Source organism: Syngnathus floridae, chromosome 2 (assembly GCF_059516105.1).
Source record: "Syngnathus floridae isolate MCC-2025c chromosome 2, RoL_Sflo_1.0, whole genome shotgun sequence".
In the NCBI taxonomy this organism is placed as follows: Eukaryota; Metazoa; Chordata; class Actinopteri; order Syngnathiformes; family Syngnathidae; genus Syngnathus; species Syngnathus floridae.
The window spans coordinates 16,819,897-16,842,342 of record NC_142414.1 but is presented as its reverse complement, the minus strand read 5'-3'; the positions used below and the strand labels follow the sequence as shown (position 1 = coordinate 16,842,342).

Here is a 22,446-nt window from a genome sequence, read left to right as displayed (position 1 = left end):
AGACTGCTTCCCATTTGATACGAACATAGAGGCCACATTATTTATTCAATGGGGCTATTGTACAGTCCTATTGTGGAGCGAGGCTTTCGACACCTTATTGCCACTGTCTTTTCAGGTTTTTTCACAGAACCGGCCTGAAGGTATGTGACTTGCCAGGTTCAGTCTTGCAGGAAGAACCCATCGCTCAATAGCTTTCATAAATCGCGCTGTGATGTGTTGCCAGGCATGCCTTTTCATGTACCGTACAGTTGAAGGCTGCTGTTAAAGCCCACCTTCATTTCTTGTAAAATTAAGATTATTATGAACACACATTTTAACTGTGGATATTCTTTGTCTGATATGGCAACCCAACTTGTCTTGTAGGAAACCAGGCACAGTGAAACTCAAAGAGCATATTCAAGTAAAAATATACAATATATTTGTTATAGAAACGTGTACAGAATACTTTGGACATTTTAGTTAAACATACACTTTACATAAGGGTCAGAATCGGGTCACTGTTCGATCCTTCATTATTCTTGAGAAAAGGGTCGCCCGTAACCATTTACCGTATGTACATGTTTACAAACAACCAAAACAGCCCTTTGATGCACTTGGAGAGAGCGTGAAGTAATAGAGATGCCTACAAAAATCCCTGAAAGAGAGCTCTCAGTGAGGTAAGAAAACATTAGTCCGACTTTCACTCATCCTCGTGTGTCAGTCTCGCTCGTGAGCTGGGAAGCCCGAGGGGCAAGCGGACGGCTGATTAAGCGCCGTCACGTTTCCCTTAAACGTCGTCGTGCTGGAGAAGGAGGCGTATATTCATCCGTTACGCGTTTGAGTGTCAGTGATCGTGTTCGGCTTTTGTTAAAAGACGCTTGGTCCAGTTACCCAAGGTCAAGTTTGTTATTTCAGTTTGATAATATAACATGAAGGAACACAATCATGCAAATGTGAGCAACAATCAAATACCAATCAAATGCCATTTTCTAGTATGCAGCCGCATACATTTACCTTCCTGTTGTTAAAACAAATATAAGAACTTGGCAGTTTGTTTGCCAACAGAATTAAGAAATTGGACAGAAATTCAAGGCCGGGTGACTGTAATAGCTTATTTTCCCTCAGTTACAAAACATTCGGATTGACAAAGACTATTAAGACCATTGAAGCAGCAGTCATTACTAATTCAAATAAAGCTAATTAAAAAAATACAAGTAACAGTCAAAGAGAATCTCAACAGAAGCATTTGAACGTGTTGTGGCTATGACAGAGGTACATGACCACGTATTACTGTCGCGTATTGATTAACATATTTTTCCTGGCGTCACATAAAAAGGCATCCGACACTGACTCAAATATGGCTTGTCCTCTGCCAAAGCCGCAGAGAAGTCAGGAAAGTGACCAGCTAAAACCACCAGCCATCGCCGACGTTGAAAAGGGTTCATGTGGAGTCCAGTGGGTCCAGCTGAAAGACGTTGTGATTGGTTGGCGTGGTGAAGAAGAGCTGCTCTTGGCTGGTGGCGCGGTTGTCGCAGGGACTGTGCAGCCGCAGCGTCCGCTCAAAGTCCAACAGCTGACCCATGAAGTTGAAGTTGGGGGAAATGTTGGACTTCTTCCGCTTGACAAAGTCGTAGGCGTCGTTGAGCGACAGGTTGAGTCTCTGCATCAAGTAAGCCACCGTGACGGTCACGGAGCGGCTGATGCCGGCCAGGCAGTGCACCAGGATGCCGCACTGCTTGGACCGAGCTTCGTCTGCCGGAAGAAGAGAAAGCCGGTGTCAGCAAAAGGAATCATTCCATTCATCGACGTGACTCGAGTAAACAAAAACAAACGGGTTGTTGGCACAATGACGCCATTATAACCCTCGACGGAGGACCGAAAGAGCTTGAGACTTATTCTGGGAATTCATTTGCTGTCCACAAAAATATGCAGCAAATATCCGGTTGATTCCAGACTAACTTGTGACCGTGCAATCAGACGCAGCACAGAGTGGAAGTGGCACTTCCTTCCTGCTTCGCAACTCAACCTCTCATAAAACTGACAAACAAGCTGTGGTTTTGAAAGCAGTCAAGGTTCACGAGCGGCAGTCATACACAAATGATGTGCTCCTTCTCAAAAAAAAAAAAAAAACTACTAATACAGTATAAAATAGTCATAAATACAAAAACAAGAGTACATCCCATCAAATGGAAAAACAAGTTACATTCTATGATTTTTTTTTTTTTTCAAATCAAATGGTGTCTGGAGAAATCCCAAGTAGAGTTAAAAACACACAAAATTTGAACAAATTGGTCCTGTAGCAGATTTTTAATCTAGCGTACATCATATTCTGCACATTATTAAAAAACATGTGAGATGAGATATGGGTGTTGAATATTGTCCGTCAGCCTGTGGAGCACTGTCAGAACCTTAAGAATCAGTGGGTGGTATGGCGAGCCTTCACAAGTAGCAATTCCTTGAAAGAAGGCTGGTATCCAAATTGATATTGATACCTAGTACCGAATATTCACAGTAAAAGCTGCAAAATTGCACAGGCTACTATCACAATGACAATATTTTTTCAGTATATTGTTCAGCCCTAGCATGCCCTGGATTACACTTGAGAAATTTCAAACCAACTACCTATGCAAGAGATAATACGAAACAATGAGCTGATTAGGACTTATCTATTTGGTTAAATGCTAAATGTTTAGTTAAATGTAACACATCAAATGCTCAGGTCATTTTGATAATGAACAAAAATGAAATTTGGCGGGAGTTTTTTTTTTTAGGGGGGCATGGTCCACACTCACCTATAAATGATATTGCCTCTGGAAAGAACTGCGACAGATTTTGACTCCAGTGGTCCGAAATGGGGATCTGTTTATACCTGAAGTGCCCATCATGTTCAAACATGTTGGGGAGATTGGGTGTGACGTTCAGGATGTACTTGATGTTGTATTGGCCCAGCACATCCAGGTTGGTGGAGTCTTTGGCACAGCCCAGGTAAAGGTAAGGAAGGATCTGGACCGGGAAGGCAGGCTGATTGATGGGGAGGGGGCTCTCCTCTGACTCTGTGGCGCTGCTGGGTTCTCGGTCAGATTCCCCATCGGAACAATCAGAGCTGATCCGCAAATTTCCAAAACCCAGAAAAGAGAGTGGAGGAGAGGAGCTCGGACAGGAGTTGTCGAGGAGCGTCTCACAGTGTTCTGGGTACTCGGTATGGAATTTTACAAAGCCACCTGGAGGGGAGCCAAAACAACACCGGATGGAGAAAAATCAGCTTTATGGTTTAGAGAATCAAAACACGTTGACATATCAGTGAACACAGCGGCCGCATTGAAGTGAAGTGGCGTAGTACACAAGTAGATCCGGTTCTCCTAACAGACCATTCATGAAATGCATGCCTGCACAGCGAAACACGGCGTAGCCATTTTGGAATTTTAATTGACAATCTCAATGGCACACTGAGAACTTTAGAGCCTGCAGACAAGCACACATTGAACGCTTGGTGTATTTTGAGCCGACCGATAGGATCGCAAACAATATGCATTGCGAATAAATGCAGGATTCGCCTTTTAAAAAGTTTGAAACGTGCAGTAAAACTTTTCGCATCTCTTCGAAGCATCAAAACAACTTCGTGTTAATGACGCATTGCTACTACTATTAGTTTAATTCGAGGTTGACGTGATCGAGTGACATAAGCGTGTTTTCATTTTCAAGTTACTCTGCTCAGCGCCGGTACAGTACACCCAGCTTGCGTAAGCGACATGTCGCTCAAAGTAACTTATTTTGACACATACCTTCCAGGTAGTGCGCTTTGCAGCCATCTTCCCACAGTTTTTGAAGAAGCAAACCCAAAACGGACGACGGGGTTCCGCTGTCCGGCCAGCTGACGGTGCTTTCGTCGTACAGGACCACCGTGTCTGTTTGACATCGCCTGGTGAAATTCTCTTTGTCCTCGTGGTTGGGAATGATGGTCCGAATGGGGATGTTGCCCTTCTTGAACCTGCGGAGCATCAGGCCCGGGATGGCCACACTGATGGCGCCCTCGATGTGAGACGACTCGTACAGCTCGTGTGCGCGGCAGTCCAGCAGGAGCACCGAAGTGGCGCCCGATTCCAACTCCACTTGCAGCCATTCCACGCTCTTACTTGCCATCACTTTAGACATAACGCACTTAGTGTCCAGCTCGAGTCGCAGCGGTGGCTTTCCTTTTACATGCTCCGATTTCCTACTACATTATACCCGCAAAAAGACAGCCGCAACAAGCGTTCGGCTTGGCGCACGAGCTGAGCGGAGAGCTTTCCCCCTTTTTTCCGCTTTGCCCTTCCCATCAAGCGGGGAGAATGAGCCCCTTCGGCCAATGCACCGACGGCAAGGCGAGTCTGCCTCAACGTAGTACAATATTCCACCTTGGAACGCGAATTCTTTCAAAACAAGCAAACGAACAAACGGGGAAAAAAATGTTTGGCAACTTCAACTCCTCTGCATCGCATCACACTCCGGCTTTCTCATTCCAATGCATGACAGGAGCAGAGCAACTCCGGAGGGAGGAGTTTGCTCCCGACGACTTAAAGACGTAGAAGTTCGGTAACAATTGAGCATTTCTGAATCACTTTCAAACTATGTTCTCCTTTTCCCTTAGCTCGAGAACTTGTGAAGCGGACATTGTTGAACGACCCCTGGCTGCGGAATCTGATGTGTTTTAACGTGACATCAAATCGGACATGTTTCCAGTTTAAGCGCCATCCATCCATCCATCCATCCATCCATCCATCCATCCATCCATCCATCCATCCATCCATCCATCCATCCATCCATCCATCCATCCATCCATCCATCCATCCATCCATCCATCCAGCTCATGACTCCAAAAACTTGTAATTTGTGGGCACTGGTGAGTCAAGATAGCATTATAGGATTTAAAATTTTGTATCCCCTCTTTCATTGCCGTGCTATATACAAAATTAGGGATGAGCGAGTACCGATACATCGGTACCGGTGTGGATACCAGCCTTATTTTAACATATCAGTACTCGATGAGGCTGTCAATACCAGCCATCAACACTTAAAGCTGTCCAAAATAAAGAATAAGAAGCTGTGCCCAATCGTGTTTGTCAACATTCCTGATATGCATGATATGTTCAAGGGCCCTTATGATGAAGGAGGATGAATATGGAGGATGAGGCAGTGGGTGGCGAGATGCGTGCAGAGAGACGGCAAGCAGCTCATCTGTTTCCACACGTGAGTGGGGGCAGGGGGTGGGGGGCGGAGCAGATGTGCAGAGCATCAGGATTAACACAAAATGAAGAATATAGTTAAACCTGCACATCCGCGCAGATTCTAACCACTGCAACAAGCACACGCCACCACGCACACATGCACCTGCCCCAACACTTAGTCGCTCTGCCTGTGGCTCCATGCTCGCCCACATAATAGCTGCCTTAGCTGAATTCCCTCTTTCTGTAAATGTTCTTTTTCCACAACAATATGAAGGAGGACCTTGTCAATCACATCAGTCCCATGTGACCTACTCAATTACTGCGTTAGTTGTAAACACACCAGTATATGAATCAAGGATTAACTCGAGCTGGGATGACTCGCACGAATGCGATGGTCACCTGACAACTCCATTTTCACCAGCACTTTGGTTACATAATGCGCTCCAAAACGTGACCGCATGATAATTCGTGAGTGAGAGAGGAGGCGTCTTTGGTTCACGGAAGTCCAGGGCTTGCGTGTCAAGTTCCGCATCTGCGGGCTTTTGTGCAAAGCCCTTGCCTTGCCAGCGCTCCTGTCAGAGCAGCCGCCACTCAAAGAGACCGAGTCAAGCAGGGCCGAATCCAAAAGTTGAAGTTCTAACATTGTCATTAATTTATACATGTAAAACGATTTAACATAAAAAATACAACATTTTCTAAAAATATGTATTACAAGAACGGTCCACTTCTGAAAGAACTAGTCCAAGAGGTTACATATGTAAAATTTCTATACTATAGATGTAATGTTGCATTTCAAAATATAAGACCTGCATAGTTCAGTCATTGTCTCACATTTTGAAATATTATTATCACATAAAAAAAAACACATGTACAATAAACCACGCCAGGATTCATCCAAATGAGTTTTCATCTAGATCTCTTGCATTTCAAAATAAACGTTTCCTAAAATATTTAACTGGAATGGTCTAGACGGAAGTACTTGATATTCATTAATCTGTTTGATATCACAGATAAAATTTTCAGACTTCAGAGGATTTTTATTTTAAAATCCCACAATTTCTGATCTTAATGAAACTTCCAGCATGGAGTCTCGAGTAGTCTAGTACAGTGTTTCCCAACCAGTGTGCCGCGGTACACTGGTGTGCCGTGAGAGATGTTCAGCTGTGCCGTGGGAAATTGTCCAACATTAAATACCGAGCGCATTGTAAACAGGATCGCCAAACCACAGGTCAGTTAGCGCAAGGCCTGGTCAGCCACTTGCTAATCGTGCATGCGTGGCAAATCGGAGAATTTTGAGATTTCATGTTGTGGCATCGGCACATACTCGGTTTATGTGTGTGTTATGTTATGTGTTGGCTCGTGAGTGAACGATTCGTTCAAAAAAACGATTTCTTTCCCCCAGTTCATATGACTTCAACCAGTAGGTGCCGGTAATGGGCATTGAAGCTGGTGCCACCTCGCCGTAAATCAAAACGAAGATGAAAATGACGTAACTTCCCGTTCACGAACGAGTCGTGAATTGCATTTCCCGTTCACCAACGGAACGGATCTGTGAGTGAATGAGTCAGTGAGTGAGTGATTTGCATTTCCAGTTCATCGCGAAAACGGATTAATCAGTGAGGGAACGAATCCTGACTTTCCCGTTCGCGAACGAGTCAGTGGGTCAACTGCCTTCCTTCCCGTGCATCAATGGATCAGTCAGTGAACGTGTTGCGCCTCCCTTCTGGTGTGAACTATGTAAGCCAGAATGTAGATTTACGCTTTGCCAAGGAAAGAAAGAACCACTCACTGAAACACCACTTCTTTTATGCGCGTTTTCTCCAAGCTAATGGATAACTTTCTTGCATGAAGGGATGCGCCGTTATGCAACAACGGGGAGATTATGCTTCTCTTTGGGTGATCTTGATTTTGTAACACTTATAGTAGTTTTTAAATAACGTTTATGCATATATACGCCTAAATATTGTTATCCAATATATTTACTGCAATTTCACATTGGATTATTGGTTTGAAATTTACTTTTAATATTATTATTAGTATTTTTAATAAACATCCATGTTAAGACTTGTCTGGTGTTTTATTCCTTGTTTTTATGTTCACCAATTAAAACATAAAAATCAGACATTTGGTTAACTGTTTTATATGACAATATGTGTAGGTACACTACATGGACACTTCAATAGGTACACTACACGAGGTAAAAAAAAAAAAAACGAATAAATAAATAAAGGGTTGATTGCACAATAAAAGCATATTCAGGTAAATTCTCACACTTGGGATCGAACTAGGTTTTTACCAAGCAAGAGTCCAGGTCACTAACCAGTCAGCTATTTCAGCTTGGCAGCCCATGGTCGTCTGCACTGTTTTGTACTAGTAATGTGCATTCCAGTTAAGTGAACTGAATCTTTAAAATCGGTTCACTCAAAATATTTGTTCAAAAGAATCGTTCACCGAATCGTTCACTACACTTTCTTGGACACTCCATTAGGTACATCGCCATTTCCAAGTGTACTTAATAACAGGCCACTTTATTAGGGAAATATCATGGTCAAAGGTCACAGGTGTCAAGCTCTAGTCCTCGGGGCCGCGTTCCAACATGTTTTCCAAGTGACCCTCGTTAAGCGCAGGTGCGTGAAAAGTTTTAGCTTCTTTCACGTTCAAAAGGAGCTAAAAGTTTTCACGCACCTGCACTTAACGAGGGAATCTCACGGACGCTCCATTAGGTACACCGCCATTTTCAAGTGTGCCTAATAACAGGCCACTTTATTAGGGAAATATCATGGTCAAAGGTCACAGGTATGAAGTTCTAGTCCTCGGGGCCGCGTTCCAACATGTTTTCCAAGTGACCCTCGTTAAGCGCAGGTGCGTGAAAAGTTTTAGCTTCTTTCAGGTTCAAAAGGAGCTAAAAGTTTTCACGCACCTGCACTTAACGAGGGAATCTCACGGACGCTCCATTAGGTACACCGCCATTTTCAAGTGCACCTAATAACAGGCCACTTTATTAGGGAAATATCATGGTCAAAGGTCACATGTGTCAAGCTCTCGTCCTCGGGGCCGCGTTCCAACATGTTTTCCAAGTGTCCCTCGTTAAGTGCACCTGCGTGAAAAGTTTTTGGTCACTTTCACGTTCTACAGGAGCTAAAAGTTTCCACGCAGGTGCACTTAACGAGGGAATCACACGGACACTCCATCAGGTACACCGCCATTTTCAAGTATACCTGATAACAGGCCACTTTATTAGGGAAATATCATGGTCAAAGGTCACAGGTGTCAAGCTCTAGTCCTTGGGGCCTGCATTAACGAGGGAATCTTGGAAAACATGTTGGAATGCGGCCCCGAGGACGAGAGCTTGACACCTGTGACCTTTGACCATGATATTTCCCTAATAAAGTGGCCTGTTATTAGGTGCACTTGAAAATGGCGGTGTACCTGATGGAGCGTCCGTGAGATTCCCTCGTTAAGTGCAGGTGCGTGAAAACTTTTAGCTCCTTTTGAACGTGAAAGAAGCTAAAACTTTTCACGCACCTGCGCTTAACGAGGGTCACTTGGAAAACATGTTGGAACGCGGCCCCGAGGACTAGAGCTTCACACCTGTGACCTTTGACCATGATATTTCCCTAATAAAGTGGCCTGTTATTAGGCACACTTGAAAATGGCGGTGTACCTAATGGAGCGTCCGTGACATTCCCTCGTTAAGTGCACCTGCGTGAAAACTTTTAGCTCCTTTTGAACGTGAAAGAAGCTAAAACTTTTCACGCACCTGCGCTTAACGAGGGTCACTTGGAAAACATGTTGGAACGCGGCCCCGAGGACTAGAGCTTCACACCTGTGACCTTTGACCATGATATTTCCCTAATAAAGTGGCCTGCTATTAGGTACACTTGAAAATGGCGGTGTACCTAATGGAGTGTCCAAGAAAGTGTAGTGAACGATTCGGTGAACGATTCTTTTGAACAAATATTTTGAGTGAACCGATTCTAAAGATTCAGTTCACTTAATAACTGGAATGCACATTACTAGTACAAAACAGTGCAGACGACCATAAGCTGCCAGGTCAAAATAGCTGACTGGTTAGTGAAACGAGCTCTTTCTTGGTTAGGACTTGGTTTGATACCAGGTGTACAAATTTACCTATACGTGCTTATATTTTGTTCAATTAACCCTTTATTTATTCTTTTCTTTTTGACTTCGTGTAGTGTACCTATTGAAGTGTCCATGAGGTGTACCTACACATATTGTCATATAAAGCAGTTAACCAAATGTCTGATTTTTATGTTTTAATTGGCAAACATAAAAACAAGGAATAAAACACCAGACAAGTTTTAATATGAATGTTTATTAAAAATAATAACAATAATTTCAAAAGTAAATTTCAAACCAATAATCCAATGTGAAATTGCAGTAGATATATTGGATAACAATATTTAGGCGTATATATGCATACACGTTATTTAAAAACTACTATAAGTGTTATAAAATCAAGATCAGCCGCGGCACACTGGTTGGGAAACATTGGTCTAGTGTCTCCCAGAACAAGACTGGTTTTGGGAATACTAAAGAAATTTGTTTTAATATTTTTTTTTTAAATCAAGTGTACAGTCATACATGAATATTTAAAAAAAAAAAAAAAAGAAAACCCTTAAATTTCAAATGCAACTTCAGAACCTTCCTGGGTGCAATCCTGGGACAGTTTAGTGGATTGGTCGCGTGATAACAGAGATACAATGATTTTAGATTGAAATAATTATCGTCCACATACTATTTATGATACTCAGTGTAAATGTAGCAAATTAGTCCAATGCACAAAATTACACATTTTCGTTTGGTTTCATTTGTATCAAGGAAGGAGAGTTGCGCCTCTCTTTGAGTGGGATACATTTGAAGAGCTCTTGAATCTACGCCACAACATGCATAATAAAATCTAATCTTGTTGCCCCGATGATGAGTTCATGTTAACATTTCCAGTACACACCGCTCTGTTGAACATCTACGTATGCATCTGTGGGCATATTTGCTGATTGTTGCGATGCCTGTGCTATCTCAAGAGGAAATGCAATATCCTGTTCGTTGTTGATACCATCAGTGGTTCAGCAGGAAAGCCTCCAACTGCACCCGCATACTGTACTCGAGTATGAATCATAAGCAGAAACAGAGACAGAGGCGCTCCTGGAGGCCCACATCGCCCTCGTGTGGTGAAATCAAGGATGTCCGGAAATGCGTTAATCAATGAAGCGCCTGAAAGCGAGAGTACACACATTCATTTACTGGCCCGCAGTCATTCTTCCTCAGTCTTTGCACCTTTCTTTATCATTCTGTTCTCATCACGCACCTCTCTGCGCCATATCGCTTTCGATCATCGCCTCTCACTGTTGCATCCGTTTTAATTTTCCGGCTTGCAATGTTTACTCACATTTGATTGGCTGAGTGCCGTCACGTGGAATTAACTCTGCAGCAGGGCCCCAATCTTCTTAAACACGTTTGTTTGGACAACACATAGGTAACATAATTAATAGTGATTCATAAATTGTATAATAAGAACATTAAACAGCTTGGATGGATGGATGGGAAAAGTGAAAATGGGTGGTTCAGTTTGTAAGTGGAGACAGGTATACATTAAAAATATATTTTTTTGCTTTGATGAAACAAACAATAGACCCTGACAGTGTGGCTGGTAGAATTCAGAAAATGAAGTTGAAACTGGTCACCATGATGATAATTTCCAAAGACTCCTCCATCATACCTACACAGGAACGATGTGGCTCGGGCAATGGACCAAGGGAAGGCCAGAGTCCATCAGTATTTGTCGGAGCAACTTGACACTTCTCTGGTGTTTCATCCTGAGCATGCGCCCTTCCCCACATTTAAGAATCCTGATGGACTCCTTGGCCCCCGCCAGTAACATGGGAGGCAGCAAAGTGGTGAACATGAAGCCTGCAGCATAGGAGCGAACAGTGTCCACCAGGGCGCCGGTGCTGGCAATGTAAACACTCGCGCAGTCAAAGGCCTTGCCTGGAAGACACCAGCAACACATTCCAAATCCATCTGCAAAGAGGATACTTCCCCACCCTGCGTAAAGAAACTTACCAAGAGTACCAGAGGTGATATCAATCTTGTGCATGTCTCTGTCGCCAATTCCCCCTCCTATGGCCCAGTATAGGTCGACTGCGTGTACCTCATCTGCAAAGGCGATGGCCCCAAATCTGTGGGCAACATCGCACATTTGCTCCAGTGGGCACACCGACCCTATAAAAAAAATATATATATATATTGAAGACCCTATACTTCCTAAATCTATTGAGATTCAGTTTGAGTGGAAGTAAAAAGTCTTACCGTCCATTGAATGCACTGTCTCAAAGGCAACAATCTTTGGACTGGAAGGGTCAGACCTCTCCAACAGTTCTTGCAAGTGGCTGACGTCATTGTGACGGAAGATGAACCGACTGACGCCGCTGTTTCGAATACCTTGAATCATCCAGGCATGGTTACCCGCGTCTGTGTAAATTTCACAACCTGGTGAGGATCGCAATAAAATGTGTCAAGTCTTCAGTTCTGAAAATAAGGGTGCACACGGCGACCATTCAAGGAAAAATGAGGCACTTTAGGATAATGTTCAAATGTACCTGGTAGCATTTTGGCCAAAGTAAACAATGTGGAGTCACTGGCTACAAAACAGGAAGTGAACAGCAGTATGCCATCTTTACCGTGCAAGTCAGCAAGCTCACATTCCAGCTCCGTGTGGAATTTGCTCGTCCCTGAAATGGTTCTTGTTCCTCCAGAACCAGCACCATGGTATTCCTTGAAAGAGAACTTGACAACAAGCACTTTGATTAATCAGTGCTGTCTTATTCTCATTTTTTACTGTTTCCCAAAAGCAGATTGGACAACTCACAAGATTGTCCTTCAGAAGCTGTGATGCTGTGGAAGACATACAGTTCAACTGAGTTTTTAAAGTAACTGTGCCGGTTTTATATGCCTCTATAATGTCCATGGTTGATAAAAGCATGTCAAGTGTTGTTGTTCATCAGCAATGATGAAAAAGCAAACAGTGGAGGTTTGTGCAACTCACCATCAGTTTGGAGTGTGTGGTTGCTCAAGCAAACTGAAAAGGACAAAGCTGGAGCCAAAGGTCCAGAGACAAGATCCATCAGTACAGGACACTTTAGGACATTGCTGAGCAGCGATGCTTTCATAGCCAAGAAACGGCCCCGACAGAGAGGAAGGGGCACCTGCAAAACTTTGCTTCCATTTGCGATACTTCCAACCTAAATTGCAACAACACAACGGGTGCGTAAGTGTGACCATGAAAACAATTTGCGCTACATCACCTATGATAATGCATATGTGCAGTGTGCGTACATGCATGACATAAAGTATATAAATGAGCAAACATCATTTAACTCACAGTAAAACGAAATTTCCACAATACATTTTTATTATGTCACACTTGTATTTTGTACCTGAGAACATCCCAGTTTGCAAAAGATAGCGAACTCCACTCTTGTCCAAGAGAGTTGTAAAATTGAAAGGATGCTCACATCACTTGCATTTACTCAGCAGCAGCCAGCTGGCCATGACAAGCGGAAAGAGGACAGCTTCTCGAGGACTTAATATAATTGTATGGTGGTGCCAGAGTTTAAAAAAAAATAATTCATGAATGGGACAGGTCAATTGTTATTGTATGCAAATGTCTGAGATCAATTCATTTTTATTTGATTCATTTCAATAATTGGAACATCAATTCAACATAAGTATTTCACCCCCCAAAATCAGATTTGGAAAATATGAAAAGCTTTATAGAGCTTTCGAATGCTAACAAGCAACATGTTTTAGGAATCAAAATTTCTGCTGTTAACTAAACCGTGTTTAAACCTTGTCACCCATTCCATCTCCCAAATTCTTAATTCTTGCTGTTGTCCTTACCTACATGTGAAATAAACAAGCTATTTTATGAATATAGGTCAAACTAATCTGTTACATACAAAGTAGGGTGACTGACAACTTTGTCAGTACGTCTGTTATTCCGCTGGGTGGCAGCATTGCGCTCATAACCAGCCCCCAAAGCGCAGTTTGTTGGGCAGGTAGATGCTGGTGAGGAAATCTGGACCTATGGCTGCCAGCGACTGGATTTCAGCCTTGAGTTTATTCTTCTGCATCAGCATCATCTACAACGAGAGCAAAAGGAGGCTTCGAGTCAAACTTCTCTGCCGTGAATTGAACTCAATTAATATCATTATTATTAATGACCTAAAAAACAAACAATTGTACAAGTTAGTGGCAAAGTGAATGAGCATAAAAATGAAAACAACAATAACAACACCCCGACCCATTGCAAAAAGATTTGCTGTATCTGTTTTCTTTCTGACCTCTTTAAGCCACTCTGGTTGGTCCGTTATATAGGGCCTTTTGAGGAGGCTGCCCAGTTTGTTTTCATCAGCTTTGGTGAAGGGGATCAGAGCATTTCTGGGAACCTGTAACCTTAAGAATTAAAACTGTCTTTTACCAATTATCGTTTGGTTTTCAAGAGTTAATAAGAAATTAATAGGCAGCAGTGACAAAGCAAAACAAATAGGAGGAAGCAAGAGAAGGAATTGAATCTAAACCTCTCGAGGTCCGAGGGGAGGAGGCCCAACCACATGACACTGGGGATGGTCAGGCTTTGGGCCTCAAACGACATGGCCTATTGAAAAATGCACGGAAAAACATGTTTGCATACAGTAGAAGGCTTTGCAGTTTCGACATGTACGTACCTGCACTGCCCCTATACACAACATGTGTTTACAGTTTGAAAACAAAAACCATGAACATGCTCAGCAACATGTTAACTTCATGTCAGTTTAAAACTTTCAGGGTGGACAACTGGTGTATTAATTATCTACCTAATCTTTTTGACGGCAGCAAAGGAGTTCATAATTCTACTACTATGTAAATGTTTTTTTTTTTTTTAGTTTAAAATGACTATTGTCGTTGCTACAGAGTAGCACATACGCAACTGAGCAGTTTGACGTTGGATGGATGATGCCGTGCTAAGTACAATGCAAAAAAGCCTTAACACAGAGTTGGCCATATTGGATGAGCCAAAATGGACTCACCACTGATCCATATTTGTAGACACACATGATCTCGATGCCTGGGAAAATCAGAGACACAGCATGCCACAATCAGCAACATACACGAGCAATTACCCTGCAAGATGCGCAACAGAGCTCAGAACAAAGTAAAGCATTACAAATGTGTGCTGCCATGCAACAGAAAAGAATGTCTGGATGAGATTAGGCCGGGTGGAATGAGAGCATGACAAGACACTCCGAGGCAGCTAACAGGTGCTTTGACTCGCCGACTGTTTAGCGAGAAATAAATATGTTTAGAAGTATGAGATGTAAAACTGGGCTGGACTCAAGCAGATGTACCGTACCATGTGGGTCAGCATCCACCAGAATGAAGACTGGGATGTGGAGCACATCCCAAAGCTTTCTCACCATCAACCTGCTATTCACATCTGGAAAGCCTTTACCCTTAAAGAAATAAACACATTTGCATTCTTTCAAAAAAAAAGAAAAGGATAGTATTGCTTCAGGTCAAAATTAAGGGTTATTATCCATGTGCGGCTGAAAATAGAAAGAAACGTTGACATACTGTGATCATGATACACGGAGAAAGCTTGGTGCAGAAGTCATCCTGAAGTAGTCGCTGAAACGTAGCGTCCTTCTCAACTACCAGGATGAACTTGGCGGATGATACAATATCTGTGCAAGGGCTAAGGCAAAACACAGTCGCTGCAGCCAATGAACACAATGTAGAGCAAATAAATCAAAGGATACTACGGATGCCTTCAATGTTTGATGAGACCGCAACAGCCTAAAAACAAACAGAACTTTAGAGGCAAAATAAAAGGTAATAGAAGCAAAAAGCAGTTCATTTCTGGACTCCAAGGATTTGGACAATTTAAATTAAACAAGGGCTCTTAACACATTGACGATAAAATAATTATTGATTAATTTGCTAACCAATTAGTTGTCGATTAATCAATTCATCATTCCACCTCTAGATTTGTATCGATATTCAATGTTTTTGAAATGCTTCTTCTTTCATGATTCATACCTGTACCAGGCCACATTGGAGAAAAAAAACTTCAACTTCAAGTTGTTCACTTGAATTATGAGAACTTACAGCGGAGTTTGAGTGGCAGTCGATCCTCGTGCCGTCCTTCTCCAAATAACAAAGATCACCTGAGATTAAACCTTTGGATGTGGCCAACTGTTGGTGTCAAGATTGCAACTTTGTTAGTTGAGGCTAATTTCAACTCAATCCTTGAGAAATTATCAGGAGTTCATATACATCAGAATATCATGTAGAAAAACATCGGGAAATGAATTTTGCTGTTACTGTTGTAAAAGAACAAAACCTTCGCATGATTTTGGATACGGACACACTCACCACGTGAAGAGATCTTCGAGGAATCTTTAGCATGCAGGCCACATCATCCACTAGTTTATCAACTGTTTTCTGGGAGCCAAACAGCTGTGGATGGGTGTAGTAGATGTCTCTGTGGAGGATAATATAGATAAATTACAATAAAAAAAACGCTGATGTGAGGATTTGGAATTGATTAAGAAAAACTGCATGCTGAAATGACAACCTTTTTGTGGCATATGAGTTGCTCTGCACAAGTCTGTAACTGATAGAGAGAATCTTGAGAATCTGGGCTTCAAATAGAATTTTTTTTTTTAGTATGGAATGCATGTATTGAAGGTTAAAAACACATCTTGGGAAGGACTGGTGTAAAAAATATTTAACAAAAAGAAATGATCATTTATACACATAAAAACACAATTGTGCATAATGAATTGAACTAAATATTAAAGATGGAAGAGTTGCAAGTCTTCTTACAAAATGTAGTGGCAGTTTTGGGGCAGTCACTTCTGACCGTCCTGACGGCACTTGTTGAACTCATCCGAAGCCCGACGTCACTGTCAAAACTTAAAGTGGAATTCAAACAAAGTTCTCAACAATAAATGAATGGCATAAATGAATTAATCCATTGAAAACCACAATCAGTACAAATACAGAGTGTGCTGCACTCTAATTTACATCCTTGTACAGCTTTCTAACTCTGTTCTCCCACATGTAAGCTATCAAGAATTCCCAACAGCCTGAGGGCTACCTGTGAGAAGACCCCACTCCCACCCCCCACCCCCATACAGTGTGCTTTGCTCAACAGCTTAGTCACATTAGGCTCTGTGTTTTCTTAATCACTCAGTCATCTTTTGAGCAGCAGGAAGTTATTTCAGCTTCAATCTCTGTGGTCCATTTTTTCGCTGCTAACACCTGCCTACGCCATATGGGCAGTTTGAACTCTCCTTTGTGCAAATTCTAACAAAGACAGTTTATTCCCCTTCTTGAATGAAATTCAACAATTAGCTGGTTTTCAATCTTACATGTTTTATGCGGTTTACGGTAGGTACCAGTTACATGATGATCACATATATGTTCAAATAAAGTCACCTGACATTGTCCCAGCTGTATCTGTTTGGCAGCACAAGGGTTGGTGCCTCATCCTTTGACAGATGAGTCACTATTTCCAGGATGACATTTTCAATGCTGTTCAGAACTTCCCTGGATATCAAAATAGAATTGATTAAGCAACTTTGGCAACAAAAGCTCTTTCTAATTGAACTGAATTATTCACGGTGATGTGAGATAATATGAGTACATTAAGTCCCTTTGCTTTAATAAGCATACACCATGTAATGTGAGCAAACTACACAATACACTTTCTGTCAAATAACAGGACTGCAAAGTAAAACACACATGGGCCGCACATGTGTAAATACTTTTAAAAGAGGCTAACTTGGCAACATGCTCAAAGAGAGAAGTGAAACATATTGACTGGACATGTCTTTTTATGTTATATAGAGGTTTGTGGTCAAAAACAAGCAATTGATAGAGCTTATTATCTAATGCTAACTAGCTAGCACGACTTTGTATTTCAGTAGAATCAGCGTGAGTAATAATTTCTCTCACAAACTGTTTACTTCATCTCCATACTGACGGTCGGCCATGGCTTGGTACTGCACAAATGTCATCAAAGTTGATCTATTTTAGGGAAGAAATCAAATTTGAGCGATTTTAGTGACGAAATTAGCCGGTAAATTGCTTGAAGCAAGCCCTCAATGCTGCCTCCCAGGTATACCTGTGCGTTAGCCTGCCCAGTCCTTCTTGTTGGTGACCGTACTTCGCGGATTTCACTTTTCGCGGGTGGTTTTTGGAACCAATTATCCGCGATAAACGAGGGCTTACTATATGTTCTAACAACTGTAGTAATGACAGTGAATCATTCGTAAATATGGTTGCTTTTACTTTTTTTTTAACTAACAGAATTAAATAAGTACATTATTGCATCGCAAGAATAAAAATAAAACTGAATAACCGATTTAGTTGATCATTACATCACACATAACTTGACTGACAACCTGTCACAAATCTTTCTCTTCCATTTTGCCCCATTGTCACGATACATCATCTTTTTGATAAACAATACGATTAGGTCCCCGCACTAGCCCATATACTTAAGAACTAACTGCACTCCATCTTTCACAGTGTGAAGTCCTAGTCAGAGTGTGTGTGAAGGCCTAGTCAGAATTTGTGTGAGAACCCAGATCCAAAGAGAAGAGGTCTGTGCCCCTGACCCGACCCTGAATTTCTCCTCATGTGCAGCTTTACCAAAAGTATTCATTTACCCTGAGTGGCTTTGACAAGCTGCTTCCGTAATAATGGTTCTTAATTTCTGAATAATTGCTATCTCTAAGTGACGAGGGACAACCTCCTCACCCGAGCCGGAAAAAAATCGTATATGTGAACGACCTCAGGTTGTGGGGGTTCTTTTTCTTGTGCTGTAGAAACGGCGAGCCCCCTGCTGTTCCCTTTGCCCGGGAGAGATTTGTGTCGAGTGCTAGGCTCTAACCCGAGGAGACAGAGTGCATCGAGTCATGTGCTTGTCTCGGGATGAGTGTTTGTACTGGGCAGAAGTGAACGGGGCACAGGGGAAGTATAGGGGGAAGCCAGGGGCTGCAGGGTCACAGGAAAAGAGAAGGAGGAGGGGGTGGACTCGCTGCAGGTGAGGGGGATTAACTGCAGCTCGGCCCGGAGAAACTAAATACAAATCTGTCAACCTAATCCTCACAAATAGAAAACAGAGCTGCCCTCCATTCACAACCTCCATAGTTCAGCAAATCTACCTCCCGCTCCCCACGTCCGGCCCCCTACCTTTCCTCTTTGGGCTCTCGGGCTGCTCTGTTTCACATCATCTTTGGGCTAGTCTGACGATGCCGCCTATTCTCTAATGGCTTCTCAGTCTAGTCACCCGGGGTCCTTTCTGAATGACAGGTCAGGACACACTTATTGAGTGATAAAGGAAAGAGTCAAAGGAGTAAGGCCTTTCAGTGATGAGAAAAGAATCTAAATGGGACCACAGCCCATCGAGGTAGACGTAAGTGGACAGACTTTTATCAGGACCTGACACCTCAGGAGAGTCTACTGATAAGAATGTGTCTTAGTGTGGAGAGCAGCCAGCCAAACTGATGACATCCTGCTATGGCTAAAGCTATGTCTAGCGCGAATGAGAACCGTATCATTGCATATCAATAACATAATGGATAAGTTAGTGTTGACTGCTGAGAGCCATAAATCAGATCACGGCGGTGTTCCGGCAAATCAGGCTGCAAGCGGATGGACAAACAAAAGGATGCCAGGTTGGCAAAAAAAAAAAAAAAAAAAAGCCACAAAATGCCTGCAATCGAAGCATATCTAATCAGATAATCGTGGCATCATGGAACTCATTTGTTACAGTGATGCAAACTTAGCCGTTGTGGAAATCCCAGAAAGAAGGGGAATAACGGCTTCCAAAACGGAAATTGGGAATTCAAACAATATTAGCGGGATGTTTTCATTCAATCGACAGTATCGCACAAAAGTGAGTACACCCCTCTCATTTCTGCAATGTTTTAATTATATCTTGTCATGGGACAGCACTGTGTGTCTTGCCTACAGTCAAGCATGGTAGTGGGAGCCTCATGGTCTGGGGCAAGATGAGTGCTGCTGGCTCTGGGGAGCTACAGTTCATTTAGGGAACAATGAATGCCAACATGTACTGTGGAATACTGAAGCAGTGGATGATCCCCTCCCTCCGTAAACTGGGCCGCCGAGCAGTATTCCAACATAACGACTCCAAGCACACCTCCAAGACGACCACTGCCTTCCTAAAGAAGCTGAGGGTGAAGGTGATGGACTGGCTAAGCATGTCCCCAGACCTAAACCCTATTGAGCATCTGTGGGGCATCCTCAAACGGAAGGTGGAGGAGCGCAAGGTCTCCAACATCCACCAGCTCCGTGATGTCATCATGGAAGAGGATTCCAGCGGCAACCTGTGAAATTCTGGTGAACTCCATGCCTAAAAAGGTTACAGCGGTGCTGGAAAATAATGGTGGCCACACAAAATATTGACATTTGGGTCCAATTTTGACATTTTCAGTACTCACTTTTGTTGCCAGCATTTTACACATTAATTGTTGTATTCTAAGTTACTCTGAAGTAACAATACATTTACTTAGCTATCCAAGCTCTACAGTGACTACTTACCATTGTCCCAAAGTGTAATTTCTTCAGTGTTGTCCCATGACAAGATATAATTGCAGAAATGAGAGGGGTGTATTCACTTTTGTGTGATACTGTCGTTTGGCTGAGCTTTTTTAAATCTTTGACTCATAAGCAGCAAATATTCATCATATAAGCGATAAGACAATAGGATTTTAAGCATCTGGATTCCAAAACTGTGTTAAATTATATGAAATGGTAGGACCAGCATGGATCAAACATGGAACCTAAATAGGATATTAGGAGTGTTCCATATTCCCATTCCCACCCCCTTTTCTTTTGGCTTTCTCACAGCTGTGTTTCATATGTTCATAGGGCCCCTGGAAGTACGACACACTAGTGGAAACATTCATAACTGCGGTGCATTGTTACACCAAGTTAGATAAGGACAACTGGGACAAACAATGGCAGAAAAAAACATCTTCCCACCTTCTTCAGTTCAGTTTAGCCTGAATAAAGTTTTACTGTATTGACTGAGGGCCTGCTTGCTTGCCCCCCCCCGCCCCCCTCCTTCCCTTCTTCCAACCCAAATGGACCTTATCCACCTCCCTCAGTCCACAAGTCTTCAAAGGACTGCCGCCTGCTGTTCTCTAAGGCAACACATGAAATAAATATTAATCTTGCCTCTGATCGCGCGCTCCAAGGCCCTCGCTGAGAGCAATACACAAATGGACAGCGCATCATCATTTTCTTTTTTTTCTTTGTGAACCATTTTCCAAGCATGTTTAGGCTAGTTATATTACACAAATGATCAAGCCATTGATGTCTGCATGTTAAATCAGTGGAATTTGGCGTGTTAAGTTGCGGTCGCTACGCTAATGGAGAGTGATAACATTGTTGACTTTGATTTCTTCTAAATATACTCACTGTCTCTTGGAATAATGTCTAGTTACTGATAATGACTTATTACCTTTCTAATTGCTTAAGTTATCAAAGTGTTTAAGGTTTTTTTTTCTCCAAAACCATTTATTTCTGGTCTATTAGAATAGTTATATTGATATGCATCCCATTCAATAAGGAACAATGTATCCTTGCAGTTTTATATGAATTATGACAAATGATGACTAAAAAAAGCCAACCAAGTGACAACAGATAAAACACTCACAGATGAGCCCGCTTGTTTAGTGAACATGTGTCCAACATTCAGCCAGCAGACTTTCCTTTCTAGACAACGCTATGCTGATAAGTAGTGCAATAACAGCAGGTCTGCAAATAAAATGATGACTGGCTGAAAATAAACTTGTCTGTTGTCAATTTGTGCGCTGTCTCGCAAGGTAGAGTCTGCCCACAGCCCAGCAGATTATTTGTGACGGAGGAGACTCCAGTCTGTAATGCAGCTGTACACAGTGTTTTGAGGGTTGTTGATAGAAGCTTCAAACACAGTTTCCTCTGCTTGTCTGCTTTCTGTCCCCCCCTGTCAAAGACCTCTTAGTGAGGCTCACTCGGTCTAGCCTGAGCCTTGTGCCCACTATTTACTGTGAATGTCACCGGGCTCGGTGAGTTGGAAACAAAGGGAGGTCTGTTCTTTGTGTCCCATCCATGATTGTCATCTCCTGCCTCGGCAAAAACTAAGCCAAAGACTGGGGGTAGTTAGAGGCTTGACCTCAACAGGCTAGCACGAAAAGGAAGAGAAGAGAACATGACAACGAATGAAAATGGGGGTACCGAAGGTAGAATTGTTTATATGTGATACGTTACTTGTGAGCAACTATTTAAATAAGGGATGTTTGATACCACTTTTTTTCTGACCGATTTCAGTACGAGTGCTCAATGGTCACTAATACTAACACTAGGCACCCATAAATATATTGGTATAGCAATTTCCTTATAATTGGCTGCAAGTAGCAATTTGCAATTCATTTCGTTTCCCTCATCGTAAAACAAAAGGGTGGCCGATCCTGGTATCGGTTGCCGTCATGAGAACCAATACCAAATATTGGTGCCGATACCATATTTCAAGATATCGGCACTCATGGAAGAAAATGGAAGAACAAAAAAAAACCCAAGAGTGAGGATCAACTAATCCAGCTTTCACCCGTTTTAAATTTTGACTGGAAAAGGAGAAGCGAAACATTTTCTGAGGACGACAAAAAGACCCATATTGAGATGGCGGGAAGGTGAGCCAAGTGTACAGGACTCGAAGACCCTCTCTGCCTGCCCCCTCTGTTTACAATCAAAGCTCAAGCTGTCTGGCAGCCTCGCTTGCTGCGCGATTGAAGTTCTAATTTTATTGTCATAAAAATCTTTTGGCGAGCTACGCTGCGGCCCTAAAGCATCTCAAGAGGAGCCTTTGAAACTGCACTCTCTTATGTTTTAAGAGTTCAGTCCTGAACAGCCATCTGAAATACATTCAAGTGTGTCGGTGAGAACAGAACTCACGAGTGGGTCAGCGGCGCTCCTTAAAAGTTTGGTGTTTAAGAGGTGCTGGGGCACTGGGGGCAGATGGAGTGTGGAAGCAGCTGCCAAACATCTGCAACCCTCCTTTGTAATCTGTGGCTCTTCACCACTGCCTTTGTCACAAACTTCCTGCCACAGTATAGTAGAAAGTTTGGATACGGTCAAAAAATGAGTTTGGGTCCACAAAGCAAGCTCTTTGGCCAATGAAAGTTGGAAT

The 22,446-nt window shown here is 42.6% G+C and overlaps 3 protein-coding genes across 8 annotated transcripts; all 3 read right to left on the bottom strand.

The window, feature by feature from the left end:
* Nucleotides 1–395: 395 nt before the first annotated feature.
* LOC148402232 (dual specificity protein phosphatase 7-like) lies at nucleotides 396–4,492 on the bottom strand. Its single transcript, XM_088369262.1, has 3 exons — nucleotides 3,762–4,492; nucleotides 2,772–3,200; nucleotides 396–1,731 (listed from the first exon to the last, which is right to left on the bottom strand). Exons 1-3 carry the CDS (start codon nucleotides 4,129–4,131, stop codon nucleotides 1,421–1,423), a joined length of 1,110 nt encoding a protein of 369 aa, XP_088225388.1. The 5' UTR covers nucleotides 4,132–4,492; the 3' UTR covers nucleotides 396–1,420.
* Nucleotides 4,493–9,510: 5,018 nt separating this feature from the next.
* Nucleotides 9,511–12,389, bottom strand: LOC148402231 (5-aminolevulinate synthase, non-specific, mitochondrial-like). Of its 2 annotated transcripts, none has more exons than XM_088399355.1 (8): nucleotides 12,250–12,389; nucleotides 12,073–12,098; nucleotides 11,885–11,990; nucleotides 11,514–11,693; nucleotides 11,268–11,426; nucleotides 10,928–11,192; nucleotides 10,513–10,647; nucleotides 9,511–10,418 (listed from the first exon to the last, which is right to left on the bottom strand). In XM_088399355.1, the coding sequence occupies exons 1-7, from the start codon at nucleotides 12,371–12,373 to the stop codon at nucleotides 10,614–10,616; spliced, it is 894 nt and encodes a 297-aa protein (XP_088255481.1). In that variant the 5' UTR covers nucleotides 12,374–12,389; the 3' UTR covers nucleotides 9,511–10,418; nucleotides 10,513–10,613. The 2 variants fall into 2 exon arrangements, with proteins under 2 accessions (XP_088255481.1, XP_088255490.1); XM_088399364.1 differs by having other exon boundaries at nucleotides 11,885–11,978; nucleotides 12,250–12,373.
* spo11 (SPO11 initiator of meiotic double stranded breaks) lies at nucleotides 12,301–22,354 on the bottom strand. 5 transcript variants are annotated; one of them, XR_015863216.1, is made up of 14 exons: nucleotides 17,205–17,361; nucleotides 16,686–16,796; nucleotides 16,071–16,159; nucleotides 15,820–15,886; nucleotides 15,618–15,726; nucleotides 15,351–15,437; nucleotides 15,002–15,038; nucleotides 14,817–14,926; nucleotides 14,596–14,695; nucleotides 14,273–14,310; nucleotides 13,784–13,860; nucleotides 13,547–13,658; nucleotides 13,163–13,345; nucleotides 12,301–12,445 (listed from the first exon to the last, which is right to left on the bottom strand). XR_015863216.1 is itself a non-coding variant. In XM_088399314.1 (14 exons), exons 2-14 carry the CDS (start codon nucleotides 17,264–17,266, stop codon nucleotides 13,226–13,228), a joined length of 1,119 nt encoding a protein of 372 aa, XP_088255440.1. In that variant the 5' UTR covers nucleotides 17,267–17,276; nucleotides 17,374–17,395; the 3' UTR covers nucleotides 12,585–13,225. The 5 variants fall into 5 exon arrangements, 4 of the variants coding, with proteins under 4 accessions (XP_088255440.1, XP_088255452.1, XP_088255459.1 ...); XM_088399314.1 differs by lacking the exon at nucleotides 12,301–12,445 and adding an exon at nucleotides 17,374–17,395 and having other exon boundaries at nucleotides 12,585–13,345; nucleotides 17,205–17,276; XM_088399326.1 differs by lacking the exon at nucleotides 12,301–12,445 and adding an exon at nucleotides 17,374–17,388 and having other exon boundaries at nucleotides 12,585–13,345; nucleotides 17,216–17,276.
* Nucleotides 22,355–22,446: the final 92 nt, after the last annotated feature.